Source organism: Alligator mississippiensis, chromosome 1 (assembly GCF_030867095.1).
Source record: "Alligator mississippiensis isolate rAllMis1 chromosome 1, rAllMis1, whole genome shotgun sequence".
Lineage (NCBI taxonomy): Eukaryota > Metazoa > Chordata > Crocodylia > Alligatoridae > Alligator > Alligator mississippiensis.
The window spans coordinates 157,421,767-157,442,221 of NC_081824.1; the positions used below are offsets into that span (position 1 = coordinate 157,421,767).

General features: G+C 38.3%; 1 protein-coding gene across 1 annotated transcript in view; it reads left to right on the forward strand.

Annotated features, from left to right (window-relative positions):
- The window catches only part of FMN2 (formin 2), a 271,921-nt gene that overhangs the window by 220,269 nt on the left and 31,197 nt on the right, over window positions 1–20,455 (forward strand). Inside the window, exon 17 of the mRNA XM_019500542.2 lies at window positions 5,460–5,511. Within this exon, the coding sequence (XP_019356087.2) occupies window positions 5,460–5,511 (52 nt within the window). The remainder of the gene's footprint in view (window positions 1–5,459; window positions 5,512–20,455) is intronic.

A 20,455-nucleotide genomic window follows, 5' to 3' on the forward strand; every position in this document is an offset into this window, starting at 1 on the left:
AAAACATGTGAGCATGTCTTCCCCTAGCAGGTTGATCCAGTATATATAAGAACTTCTTACTACTTGAACCAACTAATAATGATTCATTTTGGATCAGGAGCTAATGTAAGGTATTGCTGCCAATGTTCCCTTTTCCCAGCCTCCTCTCAGCTGGGTTTGAGCTGTACTTGACAATCTTTCATATGAGGCTGTATAAAGTCCTTACCTCAATAACTGTTACCTCAGTCAATATTTTCTGTAATACTGCTGTGCAAGGGAAAGTGCATAAATTTAATTTTGATCTCACAATATTTACTTTAGGTGACTAGATTGGCACTCAAGTCAGTTACAAAAGCTGACCATATTTCTGAGTGCTAAGCACTGTTTTAAATTCAAATTAATGAACTTGATTTTTTCATTTAATCTATCATGGCTGATTATGACGTTAACAACAAAAAGTCATTACTTCTTTTTTTTGTATTCATGTGTGATACATACTAAAAATCCATTCAAATCAAGGTTGATGCTATGAGTGTTCAGATTTCTTTAAATATGAATAATGTCCACAATGTATGAAAATTGCATATGTATAATAGGTAAAATAAAGTGCATATAAAAGAGTCTGGATCTTAGCATTATCTTTCTTTCATTGGTGTGTTATCTTTCTTCATGTTACTGCATAATTTTTTTGTTTTTTGTTTTTTAACAATTTTAAAACAAGACCATGTACTGACATTACACTTTTACCAGTATAAGTGATCAGAAAGTGGTCTATATCTGTAACAGGACAGAGGTTTGGCACACACAGGGTGCCAAAAATGTTTAAGAGCCTGCTCTAACTCATAGCACTTTACACATAGCATCATGAGAGCCTCCAGCCTCCTCCCTCCCTAGCAGATATTTGCCTGTTGGGTTGGAGGCATTTGAGCCTGCATGCACTAGCCATGGATAGCAGGTAGAGGTATTCCTGCACACATACCCCCACCAGCTCCTGAGCTGTCAGCAGGGGTTGGGGGGAGGGAGTGATGGAGCAGCAAGCAGCTGCCAGCTGGGCTTCACCTGGCTAAAGCCTGTTCCTCTCCCCTCCCCCGCCCCCCCCCCAGCTAGCCCGGCTGGGGCGTGGGGGGAGGCAGGCCAGGTATGAGGCAAGGGGAGGCTCCCTTACCCCACCCCACCCCACACCTAGGCCTCTTGAGAACACCAACGTTCCCTTCCCTTCCCTTCCCCCTCCCTATGTGTTGTATCAGGTCTGTAGAGCACTTTCAGGAGCTCTATTGCATGAAAAATGTAATTTGTGTAAGTGACCATAAACTGGTTTAAAAATGGTGAACCTAGTCTAATATTTGCCACCAAAATGGCAAATGTGTTTTGTTTGTTACCAATCCAAACTATGCTGCCTACAGAAAGCCGCACAACTTAGAAAGATTCTGCCTATGGCTTTCTGAATGTCTGTACCTAACCTATGTCTGTACAAAGTTAAGAGAGATGATAGACTGTTGGCCAGATCCTCATTTACATTATGTCCCTTTTGTAGCCCATAAGAAATGTAAAAGGCCATAACATGGTTGCAAATGGCCAACTAATATTTCCTTTGCTACTTTTCTCACTGCCAGATTCTACACCATCAGCCCCTTTTCATTAAATAGGATCATTTCAAAGTAGTGCTATAGTGCAGAGTTCTGTTATGCCAGCCCTTTCCTGTGGTACTCTCTACACCAATTGATGGTCTGGCAAAAGCAGGTAATCTAGCTGTATAATTCTAATGTCTGTCATGGAAATATATATTCTTTTTTTCCTCCTAAAAGTGTAGTTTTTTTGAATGTGTGTCATTAAAACATCCTCAGAATAATTATCTTTACATAATGGTTTCTTTTCTAAATGAAGTCATAAAAAGCAAAAATGTATAATATAATAATTTAAAAATGTATCTTCTGTGCATCTGTTATAAATAACTATTTTTCTTTTCAAATCAGAAATGAAAAACTATCTTTTTTTTAACATGGAAAGAAAATACTCCAGCATGGAGATGTTTTAAGCCATAGAGAACATTTATATGGGATTATATGCTGAAGCACATTCAAAAAGTAAATTGTGGAATGGTTGCACTATTTAGTATGGTAAATAATTGAGTTATAAACCACTGTGAGTTAGAAGGAAGGGTCAAAAACCCTTTGCTGCCAGCCTGAATGATTTTGCCAGACTAATAATCTTGGAAATAGTAACAGAATGATGTTATGATTTTTTTTTCAGACAAAGTGCAAACATTTAATAACCACTGTCCAAAGCCTCTACAACATTAACCTGTTTTAATGTTGTGCTTTGTTGGAGCTTATGGGAGTCCAAATTAAAAGTCTCAGAAACAACATTGTTTATCTTTTAAGTGGTTATGCATAGTAATACTTAACGAAAATACCTAGAGTTGGCTATTGGAAACGTGCTTCACAAGGAGTTTTTGTAACCATTTTCTTCAGTCTTTCATAGATTTCATAGACATTAGGGCTGGAAGGGACCTCGGAAGATCATCGAGTCCAGCCCCCCGCCCAAAGGGCAGGACGTCAGCTGGGGTCATAGGATCCCAGCAAGATAAGCATCCAGTTTCATCTTGAAGGTGTTCAATGAAGGCGCTTGAACAACCTCCGGTGGCAGGCTGTTCCAGACCTTGGGGGCTCGGACAGTAAAGAAATTCTTCCTTATGTCCAGCCTGAAACGATCTTGTAGTAGTTTGTGACCATTCTTCCTCGTCATCCCTTGGGGCGCTCTGGTGAACAAACGTTCCCCTAGATACTGGTGGTCACCCCTGATAAACTTGTAGGTGGCCATCAGATCACCCCTGAGCCTGCGCTTTTCCAGGCTAAAGAGCCCCAGGGCTCTCAGCCTGTCATCGTAGGGTCTGCTTCCCTGACCTCTGATCATGCACATGGCTCTTCTCTGGACTCTCTCAAGCTTCTCCACATCCTTTTTGAATTGTGGAGCCCAAAACTGGACGCAGTACTCCAGCTGCGGCCTCACTAAGGCCGAGTACAAGGGGAGAATGAAGTCCCGGGATTTGCTTGAGAAGCATCTATGGATGCAAGACAGCGTTTTGGTCGCTTTACTAGCCGCAGCATCGCATTGCAGGCTCATGTTCATCTTGTGGTCAATGATGACCCCCAAGTCTCTTTCTTCCATAGTGCTAACCAACATAGCACTGCCGAGCCTATAAGGATGCTGCGGGTTTTTTTTCCCAAGGTGGAGAACCTTGCATTTATCGGCGTTGAACACCATCAGATTCTCATCCGCCCACTTGCTGAGCCTGTCCAGGTCAGCCTGGATCATCCGCCTGTCTTCTGGTGTGGATGCTTTGCCCCAAAGTTTGGTGTCATCGGCGAACTTGGCCAGTCCGCTTCTGACTCCAGTGTCCACATCATTAATGAAGATGTTGAACAGTATGGGTCCAAGGACAGAGCCCTGGGGGACCCCACTGGTCACAGGACACCACGATGAGTGACTTCCATCAATTACTACCCTTGTCTTGTTTTACATGATTTCATAACTAGTGTTATTTTGAGTTCCAGGATTGAAATAATATTAATAATAACAATAAGTTAATGAAGCTCAGTCAAAGTTGCCAGCTTTCACATCAAAGCCATGTAAAGCTTTTATAAACTGTAAGTCAAGCCAGACTCGCTCAACACTGGGCCCAGGTTCACTCTAGAAGCAACTGTGAACCCTCAAAAACCTCTTGAAAAATCTGGCTGACTTTCAAGTTGGTAATGAAACCTGAAATCATACAGGCTTCCCATGCTCTTGAGTTTCCTTAAGAATATTTTACCCAACTTTCACTCAATTTCTTTTGTGGCTGCTTTTAAATATATATATATATATTTTAACAGGGCAATATGGCTTGATACTTCAAATAATAATTACCAGATATAATGTTTGTTAGATACAATGTAAGCAGTGAGAAATAGCCCCACTGACATTAACTCACAGTAGAAAATAATACAAATAGAAGCAAGGATCAGATGCATAATATTTATGTGGAGAGCCACTGGAAAAGATGCCGCACCATAGGTTAAAGTCCTGGCTTTAGCAGATGATGTGGACTTAGGTGAACCCATCTTCTTCTTTGACACTTTTTTCCTAACATTGTATAGCGCTTGAGTTCTGTGGATGACAACAGTAACAAATAATGCTAATGATTCTTTCTTACTGATGGATAAAACTAGGTTAGGTCTCATTTTATGTTCAGTATAGCTGATTATTGTTGGACACTGTTGCATAGTGGTGGATAGTTTCCCAATAAGTTTAGCATCTGTTTAGATGCACAAGTTAGTTTTCAAAGGCATTGTGCATATAATGTAGTGCACTATTAAAAACACATTCTTTAATACCCTTGAGGGCAGTAGAGGAGTGGTAAACTGAATGAAAAGTGAGAATATTTTGTAGATTTTTTTTCACTCTTTTTCCAATTTGTGGAGATTTAGTATGACTGGAATTCATCTGCATCTGAGGACAGTGCACAGCCTCTTAGGACCCTCTTACACCCTTGAAATAGATCTTGAAAATATATCTGAAGATCACAACACTCATGCTTTGAATGGATGTAAACAAAATTAATTTACAGGATTCAAGATGGCACTTTAGTTTGCCACGGTAATTTTTTGTTAGCCCTGTACAAACGGATGTATTTAATCTGTGTTCCCAAGTGCATATAGCAGTTCATCAGAGAGGTAAAATGTAAGCCACGGTGTGTTATGGTTTTGAAGATCATCTGTGTTGAAGCTCCTGTATAAATAAGATAAAGTGGTAATGAAAGTCTAAATTTTCTGTTGATCATAATTCTATTGTCGTTGTTGTATTTCTATCGAAATAACACACTTTTAACAAGATTAGCAAATACGGCTCAATGTTTTGAATTCTCAGTTAGCATAAAGTGAGAGAACTCTTTGACTGGGATAGTATAACTGTGAGAATGAGACCACATAGTATCTATGCATTAATAGTGGATGTTATACATGCAGTAATTTGGTTCATTACTGTTTGCTTAGGGATATATTTCATATTGGCTTATTGTAGCAGTTAGATATTTGTAGGGACTTTTGCTTATAGTTTCCAAACAAAAAATATTTGGTAGGTGAGGCATGATGTGGAGGTCATTCCTCAGTTACTGAAATATTTTTGTGGACCATTAGAGCCTCACATTTGTGCCTTTCAAGGGGCATTCCAAGGCTTATTTCCATACACCTTTTCTATGAGCATGTTTTGGTTATTTGTGTTAATTGTGCAAAAGTCTATAAATTAATTTTGAGTGAATTCTTTATAAAATGTGGGCATGTTCTAATTCACATTTAATTTAGCACTGATATACATGGGACTATAGTCGTATGTAAATGAAAAAATCAATAACATATTGAATATATATACTGATTAACATTATGGCCTAAGGAACTTGTGAAATATTTCTCTTGTAGCCAACACTTTTTCTTTCTTTTCTACAGCTAAAATTGACCAAAATGATGAAGAGAAGTCACTGGCAGAAGCACATAAAAGGTGAGATGACCTAACATTATAAAACTTGTCGTTTGTAAAATGTGTTTTGTAAACTGTATTGCAAGCTAACATTAACATTTTCTGGCTAACAAAAGAAATGTATTCAATAAAATTAAGTGATATGTACTTGATCTTGGCTTTATTTTGAACAATACTATAGAAAATCAAAGCAATTTATGCATACAGTGTGCTTGCAAAAACCGTTAGAATAACTAGAAAAGTTGTGTATGCCTCCTGAAAAAACAGACATGCTCCGTTTGAAAAACAAAGAAAAAGAAACAACCAGTGGGTTGTGAGTGAGCTGTTGCTTTGCTCAAAATCTTGAGTGATTTGATAGAAACACAATACACTCCTCCAATCCATTATTAATTAAATATTGACTTCTGCATTTTGTAAAATGGCTACTTTATAAAGAATGGAGGTTTTTAAATATATATGTATAAAGAATGTGTATGTGGCTTCCACTGTAAGAAATTTACTTAATCTTCAGACAATTTTTGTGATAAAAACAAAACACCTTAAGTACCTTGCATTTCACTACAGATGTGAGCAGCTGTGACAGGTTTCAAACTTGGGAAAATTCCCCAATTTGCTATATTGCATAACTTGCGTTGTTTCCTTTTTGGGGGGAGGGAGGTGGCGTTCTCTGAAGTCAGTGTTAACTGGACAAAGGATTATTTTTATCAGGCACAACAAAGGCAAGTCAGGGACCAAAATAAATATACATATGGCGGGGGGGGGGGGGGGGCGGTGAAGAGGAACAAAAAACATCATTTGTACACCAGATCCTCTGATGACAACGAATGTTTTCCTCTTTTTATTATGGCATGGTTAGTACTCTTTTTGCATGGTGTTAATAGGTATAATTGGGAACTTCTTTTTAGGGGCAGGCGTAGAGGTTAAAGATGTCTTTTTGCAGACTTGGCTAGTACATCTTTTAATTTTAACTTATTATGCCAGGTTTATGTTGATGCAAGGGATCTTGGAATTAGCCCATTTAAGAAGCACTAGAAAGCTTATCCCTTTTATTTCACTTGTTAAAAACAAGGAAGGCGTCTATGGCTATGAATAAGCATTCATTTGTAACAGTACTGAAGTGTCTCTGTACTTTGTAGTACTTTGAACCCACAGAGGAGTTTCATCTGTCAAACTGGAGACCTACAAAGTCACCTCAAAGATAAACTCTCCAGTCAGGGAACAGCAGGGAGCTGCTCTTTGCATCCCTTCTCCCCCACGGGATCCCTGTCACTGCCAGGCTGCCCTCTCTTCTGTCATAGGAGGGAACAGATAGTCAATGATCAGTTGATTGTTGCTGAAAGCAGTAGGTGCCAAAGAGCACCCCTGCTCCCTCCAGGGTGGATCCCTCCTCTCTCCTGCCATGCCTGTTAGTGACACTGCCAGAGCCCCAGTGGAGCTCAGGCAGTGGGAATTTCCATACCCTAACCTTACCTAACCCTTGGCAATTTGTTTCTGAAATCACACAAGAAGTTAAACTTCAAGCTTGATAACCTTTTGTGACTCAATTCATCCCCTCTCACAGTAAAATCCAGAGTAGGTAGCTCTGGAAAGATTTTTTTTTTTTCCTGGATCCCTATCAGCCTGTTCAGTCAAGTGATTTGCATCTCCCTTTAGAAGGGGGTTCAGATCTGATCGATTCCCAAGGATGCTGGGGAGTCTGGAATCCGTCCAGAGACTGGACAGGTTCCTGTGGTCTCAGGATGGTTCCTCTCCCTGCTTCTTTTCCAAGATGACTCCCTTAGAGAGCTTCTAAAAGCTCTCTCCCTAATGCTACATTGAATGTCCATTTTGGCTGTGGAGAGAACAGCAGTATGACCATCCTTCTGGTCCTTTCTTTGGCTTTGTGTCTTCTTTCCCACTAACCCAATCTCTCCATTGGCTATGCAGAATCTAGATCCTACATAGCAGCCTCCACAAGGATTGTTAGGGAAGGAAATGTGGTTCTTAAGACCCCCTGTATGCATGTACTTAAAAAGGATAATCTAGACTTAGTCACCCTTATGTTTTGTAGCGAGGGTATATCTGAGATCCCAAGATCTCATAGATTTTATATTTAAGACTGGATTTGTGCTTGCCACTCACTAGGCAAAGAAAAAGAGATTTCTATTTTTCTCTTTTTTTATAAATTTCCATCGGTGAATTCTTTAATTCTGCAGGATAAAAGCATTTTCTATGATTGTGAAAGCCAATCTTTTTTTAATTAAATACATTTAGGATAATTTTATTTAAATATCTTAAAATATAATTCCTGTACATTAAGCTTTTTTTGAGGAGGAGGAGGAGAGCTTAGGCAAACTAAATAAGGGATTAGTTACATTCTGTTAATCATAGGTAAAACAGCAACACGGGATGAACAGACAAGCAAGGAGTGCAAGAAAAAGTGATGGATTAGATGGAGCAAAATTAATGTGATTAATGTGCTTGGATTTTTCTTTTTGAAGTGGTTAATTTCAGCCTATGTACATTGTATGGTCTACCATGTGATAGCAAGAAATACAGACCCTTCTTTTCTGTAGCATAGAGTGTTAAAAAAGAAGAATCACACTTCTGCAAAAATATAGAAATTCTAGGTAACTGCCCCTTTAGCAATTTAAAAAAAAGGATGTTTCTAAACTGAATAATGTCATTGAGACAATGTAGCAATGTGTATTTCTGAAAAGCTCAGTTGTGCAATTGAAGGGCTGAAATGGAAAGTTAATCTTCCACACAAATTAAAGACAAAGAAAATGGAATGTCTGCTCCAGGGACTCCATACAGTGTCTAGCTCTTCATTTGTCACAAGTGAGAAAATGTTTAATCGGTTTTGAAATGATGTATTCTCTCTTTATTTATCGTGTTTAGTGACTTTAAAAGTGTCAGTATGTAAAGTGTTTATCCAAGGAATGGATTTCTGGCACATGGATAAAATGAAATGTGAAATGTTTAGCTCACAATAGGCATATGTTCCAAGATCTCTCTGAGTAAGTATCCCGAGATGAGAAGAAAGCACACAGGTCTGTGTTTATCTAGCTTACGCAGGCAGACAAGGAAGGCTCCAGCCTGGTATTAACACTGAAGTGACATGGAATGTCTTCACCAAACCCCAAACAATTACATCACTCCCTTAACAATATTGATAAAGTGCAATAAAAAGGAATCTGGCACTTTCCAATTATACCTTTGTTGCTAAATACTTGAAATCCTGTCAAATACTTGAAAAGTTAAAGTAGAAACTTCTTTTTTTTTTTTTTAAGGGGAAGGGGCAGTGGGGGATAGGAGGAGAAAGGGCAATGGGAAGGAAAAGGCCATGAGGTATATTTTAAGCTTCTTAAACCTAATACATGTTAAATAATTTTAAGGAATTTTAGAATAACTTGTATCTCCTTCTGTCCTGTGTCCCCCTACTTATGTGGCTGAAATACTGAACTCGAACCAGATATTTGTGATTGTAGGCTAGATTGGTGAAGTGATTCTCTATTAATATTAGACATTGATTGCCTTGTTTTCACTCAAAATTAAGATATCTCATACTTGTATCCTCTTAATTTGTGGCCATTTTCTTTGCCACGTTTGCAAGAAAGTTTGTAATCATGGGGGGGGTTCCCCTCAGACTGGAAAGAAAATGTTTATGGGTTCTGTTGTTTGCCAATGAAACTGAATTTAATGTAATTATAAGGATCAAAAGTTGATCACACTGCCTACCTCAAAAAGAAATGGAGGTTAAATGCACAATTTTTGAGCCATTCATCACAACAATGCAATTAATATCCCCCGCCCCCCTTCTCAACCCTTTTATATCCTTAACAGTAACAGAACAGACGAACAGCACCTAACATTGTAACTGGTACATGATTAGGTTGATGGTTGGCCACTGTCTTCTTGTATTTGACTCTTGCCCAAGTTTGTGTGAAGTGGCAAAGACAAGGGTACTGAAAATGGCAGCCTCTAAAGCAGCACCTTGAATTCTCTTCTGGATGGAGTATCAGTGGCTTCACTGTCTGTCAATGTTTAGTTTATACCCCTCTTATGTACAATTCCAAAGTTTGGGAGTTTAATTTTCTTTAAAAAAAAAAAAAAAAAAAGACAATTGTCCAGCTTTCCAAAATCCATGCCACTAGAAGCTTTAGCAGGAGTTTCTACCATCATAGCTGTCTGTCATGTTAGGATCACTGTACAAGTTCAGCTTAGAGCCTTTAAGTCCAGGGGCATGTTTATAGTGTGGAAGGCCTCCATTTACTAGTGCTATCTATTTGGCAAACAATGAATCATCTCATTTGAAGTCTGGTACAGTAACTGGTCTTGTTGGGCTCAGATCTAGGTGAACCATAACAGATTTACACAGAGAATCTGACATCTGCCAAAACCAATTAATTGCATTGAAAATGACTGCATTTCATTTACATAATCCCTGTAAATATAATTCTTGCAGTAGCATGTGTTCAGTGACCTTATAGATTGCTTCTGTTTAGTAAAGTTTAGCTATTTTATTGTTTTGACTTGAACTGTGAAATGTAGATACAATGAATCTTTTAAACTCAGGGCCCTTTATATGGATTCCTCAAATTTTATAGATTTCATAGACATTAAGGGCTGCAAGGGACTTTGTGAGATGGAGTCCAGCCCCCACACCATAGGCAGGAAGTCAGATAACTGAGGGCTACATAAAACAAGTGCATGTTGCTGCTGATCCCCAGTGAAGGCCAGATAAACATGGCCAGGGTGATACTTTCTGTCCTTTTTACTATTGATTTCATTTGATAAGATAATTTAGTGTAGTTTACTCCTTACGAAGCCTAAATTTGCTGTGTGATGGTAATAACATGTACTTGCATTATGAAAAAACAGACAGATTTCTGCATGCTGACAAAATTAGCAGCAGGGGAATCTGGGATGAGTGTAGGTGGATCTGAAATAACCGTCTTCCTATTTTAGGAAGTTTTCAATTTGGTTTGTTTTATTATATGGTACAGGTATATTTACATTCCAAAGATTGTTACAATTTCAAAGTGCTTCCAAAGTGCAGTCTCCAAGGCACCCCTTCTATTTTCAGAATGTTTTAATAACGTGTTTTGCCACGTTCTGGTGCTCTCTTTGCTGAAGCAACAAATTACTTTAAATTTCAGAATGGAATGTTTGCCTTTAAAACTCCTTGGGAAATAATATGCATCTAACACCCTAGTCTTTGCATGCATAAGACTTCCGTCAGCTTCCATGAGCATCGGACATGGTAGACAACCATGGTTTACACCTGCTTCGGTGCTGACAAGTTGATGACACCTAGAGAAGTAGCAGACAGAATGGTACAATGGTATTGCTGAAAAGCAATACCTAATTATGTAGTACCTAAGCCTTTAAATCTTGACTGTTCCTCCTACACCACTCCCTGTTGCACAATGCTTTGCAGTTTGCCTTTGTAAGATATCTAATACTAAAATGAAAACTGAGCTGATGCTTTAAGTAAGTGTTGAAAGCTTCTACCAGCAGGAATGAGAAGAGAGATTTGTGTTTAGCAGAAAAATAAAAATGTAACTGAAAAGCTAGAATTTATGGCTGGACTCTTTCCCTTTTCAGTCCTTTTCTCCACTGTGCTCCCTGCTCCTCCTACTCTGTGTGATCTTCCATTCATCCCATGTTGTTTCTTTAACTGTACATCTCCTTCCCCCTGGGCAGCTCTTATTACATGAGTAATTCACAGTAGGAATTTATAGATTGTAAGTATACATTCATTTCAGGAGAACAAGGGAAGTGCTCAGTGGGGGAAGGAAATGTTAGCAGAAGAGCTTCAGGATTTGCCATACAAATTGACTCAGTGGTCATTCTAGTTTTGTAATCCTATCTCTGACAGTGAAAAGTACTGTGGCAAGTAAATGCCCTGGAATGGACACTTGCGCTAAGTACAGACAGTCAAAAAGCCTGAGACTGACTTGATTCAATTTTTGAAGGTTAGTCTAAGATGCATAGATTGAACCAATAAGCAAGTGACAGACATTTACTTTTGATCCTGGAAATGCAGCCGCTTGCCTACAGCAGCCCAAGCCAGAAGCCAGAGGGTGCTAGACTATGCCTCCCTGCTGGGCTGGAGCAGACAGCCTGGGCCAAGGTTAGCCCACCCACCCTGCAAGGGGGCAGTTTGCAGGGGAGGTACAAAACATCCTGGGGGACTGTGAGTTAACTTGAATCTGGAGGGGATGTGGGACAGAAGTTTAATAATCTGATTTAACCTAAATCAGTTAAGTCTGATACTAAATCAATCCAGGCTAATCTTAAACTGGTCTTGGCAATTCTGAAAGTGGTTTATGTACACTGAACTTCTGTTGCATTACAGATGTAAAGTGTTTTCTGATTGCTTATACCAGGTTGTGTAATTTCTGTCCCTAGACTTACGGAATCTCACATAAGAAACCTTCCAGTTAAACCCTGATGGATAGTGGCTGCCCTGAGACGGTTGATGTCCATTTATGAAATTTTCTTCTTTACCTAAAGTATGCAAGTCCTTATCCATTTATATGCTTGTTTTATAATGCCACAAAAAAATTAATCTAGATAAATGGTGGAACACAGAAGAAATCAATTGTTTTGTTTAAAAAAACCCAAAACCTCTTTTTAGTCTAAATTTTAGTTTCTAATGTCAGTGAGTCATTTCAAGCACTAACACTTCCAAAATACTTTAGAGCATCTAGGAAATGTTTTAGAGAACTAGTTATAAATAACATAAATTCTTTCTTGCTGGAACAGTTAGTTCTACAACTTGTGAGGAAGTTCTGTTAGATTTCTGGCAAGTGAGAAGCCAGAGTTCGTTTACAAAACAACTATAATTGAGCCATTTATTATATTTGTGTTACTGAAACTAAGTTCAATATTTTTGGGGAAAGGAGGATAAGTATTGTGCCACTTAACTTAGAAGTGGAAATTTCCAAAGCATTAAAAAGCTAGTCAAGAACACCCTAAATCAAAAAGTACAGCAATTTAATCTCTGGCTTTGGCATATTTGCTTTTTGACAGCCATTACATGTTTACCAGGTGGCCTCACTGAGTAGTCCACAATCGTACCAAAACCTAGAGCTGTTAGAGTTGAACTCATTGGTGTGCGTGATTTAGCTCCATTGTTTCTTACTGGTGTGCATACTCTGTGTAAGTTTAATTAGGTGTCTCTGTATTTCTTTGTAGTTTATTCTTGTTACAAATGTTGTCACTTGATTGGCTTCCCAGTGCTCCCAAGTTTGGACTTGGAGCAGGACAAGAGGAAGCAATGTAGGAAGGATTGATATTTTCCTGCACATATTATATTCCTTTTTATTGTCAGGCCATTTTAAGTGGTATAGTTTGATCAATATCCTATTATCCTGGACATGTGAAAGAAAAGACTAGATGCAAGGGAAGTGGTCAATTTTTAGGCTGCACACTTATGATCTTATCTGGAGCACATCTCGTAATAAACTGCAAAGATACTATCATCATCTCCCTCTTCTACAGAAAAAGCCAGAAGTTCAGGCAATGCTTTAAAGGAGCCATTATGTTTTTCTTTTTTTTTCACATATATACAGACACAGATCCTCTCTTTCTTCAGTGGAAATTGGATTGGAGTCTCATACCATTCATTGGAGCCTCATACCAGTTTAAGCAGCAAATGAAGTTTCAAAATTTTACATTTAAAATGTATATTAAAGCCTAAGGGCCTGACTCAATAGTTGTGGAGCATGGATTCATCCTTTATGGGGTGTTTTGTATATTCAGTGTACAGTTGAGATATTAAATAATATGTACGCAGATGCACACAATTTAATCCACTATTCAGTCTTTAAGACAAGTCTTAATGTCATATCTATATGGACTATGAAATGTGTGGTATTTTCTACTTAAACTTACAGAAGTTTATTATTTATTTAAATATTTAAAATAAAATATATCTTGCCCTGTTAAATAATTCTGGTCTTGATCTTACAATGAACTTGAAAGAAGCATTATACCAGTAATGGAACTCCTTCCATGAGTGAAGTTTATATCTGGAAATTAAATTATCCATATAAAATTTAAATAATTCTGTAAAAAGTCACATGGCCTCACATGCATATGTAACTCCTTATACATCTTAATGGGGTTTCAGTGATAGCCTCCTGTATTTTAGGTGATGAAGATGAGGTGACATCTGGAGGAACGTTGGAACTTAACATAGACAAAGTGTTCTTACTTGTTGCAATAAAACCAGCAGATTGTCAGATCACCGATGCTGAAATTTATTTAATCTCAGTGTTTTGTATCTGGCATCTTCCTGTTTGTGTAAGGTAAACTGGCCGAGGGGTTATTAAATATGTTTGAAGCTCATATGTTAGTCTCTTCCAAAAAAAAAAAATATATATATATAAATAAATATATAAATTAAGTTTTCTGTTGGATTTGCTTCTGGTCTTGACTTTCAAAGTTTCAAAGTACACACGTACTTGTATGTGTTTGATTTGTACATGTATGCACTGCAATTACAGTTACACATGCAGTTGGCCATGTGTCCACAAAACAACACAGTTGGCATGCCATACATATGGCAATTCTATGGGTGTAATGCCATGTAGATCACGTTGTGAAAAGAGAATTTTTTATCTATGCCAAGCAAGTAAAGTTGTACTGGATTAAAACCAAATACTTGGTGTGTTCAGTGAATTACAAAGATAATTGAGCCACATTTTGAGTAAGAAGACCATTTGGAGTATGTTAACAATCATTTTAATGGTACTGGAGGAAGCACAAGAAAGTTTTAATAAGACAAGTCAAAGAATGTTAGCTTTTCTGCTCCAGTTACCTGACTGATGTTGTTGTTCAGTCAGGCTGAGTGTGCTATAGAATTTCTGAGGAATATTTGCTTTTTTAATTGGTAGCAAATGTCATTCATTTTTACCTTGAAGTTTATGAATAAGAGTATGCATGTAAATATGGAGATTAACATAATGTCATTTTAAAAAATAAAATACTAACCATACGAGTGAACTACAATATATATCTCCCTTCCTTCTTTGTTCCCTTGAATTTTAATTGTCTAGCTTCATTTTCAACATTTTTTTTCTAATGACTAATTAATAATCTTCATAAATGTAGCTTCTCTGGTAGTAGTAGTAAAAGACATTAATACACTGACAATTAAACAGCCTCAAACCTGTGTTTTATGGATTTTTAATGAGAATTTATTTATTTTTTTAATCCCTCAATAGTTGTAAGGCATTAATTTAACCTTTACGGGTTTTTGTTGCTTAATCCACTTGAACAGTCTAAAGTCTAGGCATTTTGATCCATATTCTGAATGTCAAGTGCCACCTTTAGCTGGCTTTGCATACCTAGCTGACATTAATGTGTGACTATGTTTGAAGGAAGAATTTGGGCCTAACAATTGGTCAAACACTCTAATACCCTAAAATGGTCTTCTTGAAAGGAAATCTTTGTAAAAATATGGATCTCTTAATTTTAACCACAACTAAGATTTTTTGCAAGACATTTCCTAAAATCACGGTGAACCTGATCCTTAGGTCTGGCCAAAATTGTACAAAGTGGTAATCATAAACAGTGTATGTATGTGTGTGTTGGGGGGGGGGGTCACAACTCTACACCACTGCCCTTGCTGTTGCCAGGCTGCAGCCCTGTGTCCCACTGTCAGTGCAGAAGTTGGGGGGAGGGTAGAAGGGGGGCATGTGCCCCCCGAATGCTCCTCCCCCACATCTCATTCGTGGTATTAATGGTCATAAGCCACCTTTCCTTTCCTTTGGAGGCAAACCTGTTTTTGTGATATTTTATGGCACCAACTGGTATAGTTGGGATACCAGTTGGAAAAGCTCTACAGCACCAGGTGTCCTTCAGAATTACTGTCACAATTTAGAGCAATCTTCTGATTCTGCCAAAAGGATTGTTCTGTCAGCCATGTGTTGCTGAAGCACTTCATGTATCGTCTTTGCCCAGTAACCACCTATAACTGAAGGACCAAGGATTGAGGGGAAAAGAACAATTCTGTCATCTTTAGGTCATTTGGGGATTCCCATAGAATAATAGCAACATATTTGAGGGGCATGATGGAATAAATACATTAAACAGAACTGATAGTATTGGACAATTGGGATCCATAGATGTCTTTAAATATTAAGTGTTAGCTGTCCATCATTGTATTTAAAATAGGTAATAGACCACAAAATATGGCTGCTACATATCTGTTGATTTTATGCTTTATGTTGCGTCTTTACTAGCAGAAGAGGAAATTCTCCAGGGTTTTTTCTAAAATTGTACATTTTTTTACTAAGTTTATTGGAGATGGAGATGAGGAAGATGGTTTAGAACACAAAATTATTCAAATACTGGAAAACTATTTTGGAATGGGGGGAGGAAAAAGCTCTTGAGACCTTAGTTTGTTTTCTGAGGAACAATATTACTAAATCTGCATTTACAAAATGCAGGTTGACAAAAGTAGGGGAAGATGAATGGCTCCTGGCAGTTAATATGCCATTATTAAAAACAAAGCCTTTTTCTGCCTAAAAACTATAATTTTCTCAGCCAATTTTTAAAACATGTTTTTAAAATGCATTTGCATTTTTACAATCAATTTTTTCCCTCTTTTTGGCCAAGGATAGCACAAAGTGGGAGGGTGTCAAAACAGAGCATAAAAGTATTGTCAATACCCTAAAACCATAAGAAATTAAAACCATAAGAAATAGACGACTTGGGCATCTTTGCCTTTTTGAGTCCCATCCCTCCCCACCTCTGTAATTTGCTACCTCTTAAACTAAGGTCAGTCCCCATTTTCCCTTTACCTCTGAAGAGGAGGAAATTGCTCATTTTCACCTGTATGAGCTGCTTGAGGCCCTGCAAATCCTAAAACCAACCTTAATGCTATAGATAAAATTTCCATTATTACATTTTCTCATTAATACATTTAGATGTTTACAGAGAAGAAAAAATAAATCTGTAGAGGCATTTTGCTCTTGGCAAAAAAAAGAGAGAGAAAGAGAGTGCGTGTGCTAAATATGACAATTTGCTTGACTAACTTGCCAAGGAGCAACCCTAACTACTGGCTATCTGTTGTAATCCTATTCTGACAGCCCCTTTTAAATTCAGCACCGATTCATATATCCTGCCATTTAACTTAGCCCTTAAAATAAAACTCATGTCAATTTAAATAGAGCCCTAATTTTTTTGTACATGTATTCTTCTCATTTATGTGCATATACTGTGGGCTTTCTGATCAGTTTTGCCTGTGACCATTCATCACTTGCTTACCATGTACTTTATGACTTGAATAAATAGATCATCTGATGACTGTTTATTCTGAAATACAAAATCCTATATTACTGGTCTAGGAAGAAAGTCCCAGAAGATACTAGTTTAACCTCAAACTTGTTTAAATGAGGCTTGATAATATTGTACATTTAACAATTGCTGATCGTTTAGTCTGCAAAACTGGAGTTATTGAGAACATCCAAACATATGTCAGCATTGGAAATCCTTCATTTGTTCAACAATATTGAAGAGGATACCTCAAAAGTGCAAGTGTTTCTATGCTTAAACTGATCTCAGTTCTAGTTATTTGCCTGTAGGTGCTTTGTTTGGAAATCTGATGGATCGCATTTTAACCAGCTCTCAGAAAGGTCAGCCAGGAATAGTGTCTCTACAAATTAAATCCAAGCCATGTGTCTGGACCTACAGTTACCTTTTAATTTGTTGGGTACTGGAGCCTGGTCGGTTCATTCTGAAGGGAGACTGTTTCTGTCTACTGGGTATCACTTATTCTAATTAAATTATTGATTTGTTCCTCTATTTCAGTTCTTCAGCAATAGGAATCTCTACATCACCCACCACTTTCCCACACATTTTTGTTTATATTTGTTACCTGACCAGATAAATGAGTTATGCACACAATGCATGACTGACATCAATTTGATGTAGTATCTACAGTTTCCTAATAGGCCTTACAAAAAAAAAAAAAGAAAAGAGTAAACCATGGCCTGCTTCCCCCTCCCTGGAAAATACTTCTAATTGATTTTAAGCTTATAGGTAGGAACATTGGTGATAAACAAGATAACAAGTGATTGTCAGGTTTTCTTAATAATGCTGCCAGATTTTCCCATTTTACGTGCTTTTTTTCCTAGACAGAGAAACCATTTGGAGAGCATAATCTCCTAGGTGTTAAAATAAGCATAGAGCAAATAATTCATTCACCCATTTTCATTAGAAAATAACTGGTGAATTCAGTTATTAATCTAAAGAGGTTTTTAGAAGAGATGGAACAAGGGAAGGAACTATAACCACCTTTTCTAATCTAATTTCCTCATTTATTTTTGTCAGACACCACCACCTCCTTCAGTGTCTTAAGGGATTTAGAGATGTTTAAATGTTCTTTGGGGCCAAGGCAGCATATATGAACACCAATTTTAAATCCTTTTAACACATTTGGCCTTTGCCTTATCTGGATAAGACAGCAGTGTGAACATCAATGTCTTATTTTTAATCAGGCTTGAAAAGTCACGCTGACTGGAGCAAAGCCACTGACCTCCCTTACCTCTATTAATCCCTGAAAATAGCTCTAAGCCCCCTCCTTCCCAACCTCTTTACCCTTTTTCTTTAAGACATGCAATATGGGTTCAGGGGTCTTAAACCCTTCATTTGAGGGTCTCTCATTGCTTTATGAAAATTAAGTCAGCTTTTGGTAGTATACCCATTTTACACATAGAGAAATTGAGGCACACAAGGGCACATCTTACCAAAGCCACTGTAGGAATGCAGAAAATCTGGATTCCTGATCCTCCCCATCAACACACACACTATGCATGGTGAACATACAGATATGAACAACATAGCATCTTGCAGGTACTGCCTATGCTTTGAACTCAGAAAAGGGCCAGGAAAAGCATATGCATGAGCTTGTCTTCTGATCATATATAATGCAAAAGTTAAGTGCTATGTGGCTTAGAAATGTGATCTGGAATGGTAGTGTCCATTCTTAACAGTAATTCTGCTAGTCTTTTTCAATGTTGTCTAAATCCCATTTTATAGCAGAACCATGTTTCACAAAATAAGCCTTGATATCCACCTATTTTACCATATATAAACTGCAATAGTAGATTTCCAAATATTTGCCATGTTCTGTGAATATCCAATGCTTCTGCTGCCCAAATGTTTATCAGTCTGTAAAACTCATTTTAGGTTTGTTGCTTGTTCTTTGTCTTCCATGAATTAATTCTGTTATCTTTTCTCAAATTATTATATGGCATTCAGTCTTTCCTAAGGTTTATAATTGTACACTGGGAGGTTAACCACCATGTAAGAGAAGATCCTTTTGACTGAATAAGTTAAGTACTTTAGTTTTTTTCACCTGTGAATACAGGATGGATACCTGGATTCCTGGTAGTGCTTGTGTTTTGGTCCAAATATGTTATAGCCTACGTTTTCTGCTCTTGTACCAGCAGGGGTTAGAAAGGTGACAGGTGTCACAACCCAAAGTTGTGGTTTTTGTTTGTGTGCGCTTCGGCACCGCTAAATTATTGTTCCCGCCTAAATTGTAGCTTTCTTTGCACGGTAGAGTTCTCTGCTGCGGGAGAGAACTCTGGTGCAACGGGGGATTTCCCGCCAATTTGCAGCTTCTTTGCATGGTGCATTTCTTTTGCATCTCAGAGATGTATGGTGCAAAGGAGTTCTCACCATTTGTATTCAGATTCGCACCACATTATTGGCCGATTCTGAATGTAGGCACACTTGGCGGCTAGCTATTGGCTTGCTAGCTGTACAAAAGGCTCGAGTGGTTTCCGCCCAAGTTGGAGGACTCCACGAACACCAGGAGGAGGAGACTTCACCCAGTGTAAAGATATCTAAGCGCTGCGGATCCTCACGGACCCAACACGTTTCAAGCAGGCAATAGAGGCTTAATAATCGAACCCACAGAGCTTTAACTATTCCAGAGGGAAAAAGAAGAAAGAACGAACCGCCTCTAGCCTCTCCCCATCGCCGAGCGCAATCCCAGACATATCCCTTTCCTGTAAACCCAATTTTTGAACCCACGGAGCCTTAACAACTCCGTGGGACCAGGGAACCGAACCGAGCCCACGGAGCTTCAACAACTCTGTGGGAAAGAATTGCCAAACCTGCGGAGCCTAAACAACTCCATGGAAAGGAATTTGTCATAGTCCTCCAGCGAGGATTTAAGTGGAGCTGCACCTGGAAAGCTGTCCAGCCTACACCACTACCATCTTTGGGTGTAAGTAAATAATCTTTTCAATCAACCACAACACGTTTGTGACTGATTCTAGCTTGCCACCGGTTTTCTCCGACCCCGCATGCCCTGGCTGCTGGCCACAGCCTGCGTGCACAAAAGACGGGCCGCGGATCGCCCCTCCCGACTCGCACTTGGCAGCGGGATCGGGGCCCGGCCCGCACAACAGGAAGTTTACTAAGCTTCTACAGTTTCATATTTTAAAAGCAGATTAATTTATTTTCCCCTAAATTAGCTGGCACAAACTGATTGAGGACTTGTATTTCACTGTAACTGACTGAAGAAGACACAGCTAAATGTGGGTATATAGCTAACTTAGCTATGCTGATGTGGTTTCCAGCAGGATTAGCAATAATGAGAGACAAATCCTGGCGAGCTCCTCAGAAAAATCTTCAGAATTTTTAATGTTAGCCTTCATGTGTTCAGTAGATATTGGTACCATTTATTGAACTCCTTGAGTATATATCTATAGAAATTTGAATATCCTGTCTCCCTGCTTGCTAAGATGGTTTCCTGTATGGGTTTTATAACTTGTTACCTCAAATTTAGAATGATTACCCGATATCTTATTCTTTTCATTTCTTGACATTTGTGCAACCAGCAGCAGAGGTGCTTGCCATGCTGGGGCCTCTGAACTCCTTATTTCATGGTATGTTACTCATCATTGGTGATCTTTGAGAAACATCATTAAAAATAGTCAGTGTTTTTTTTAAA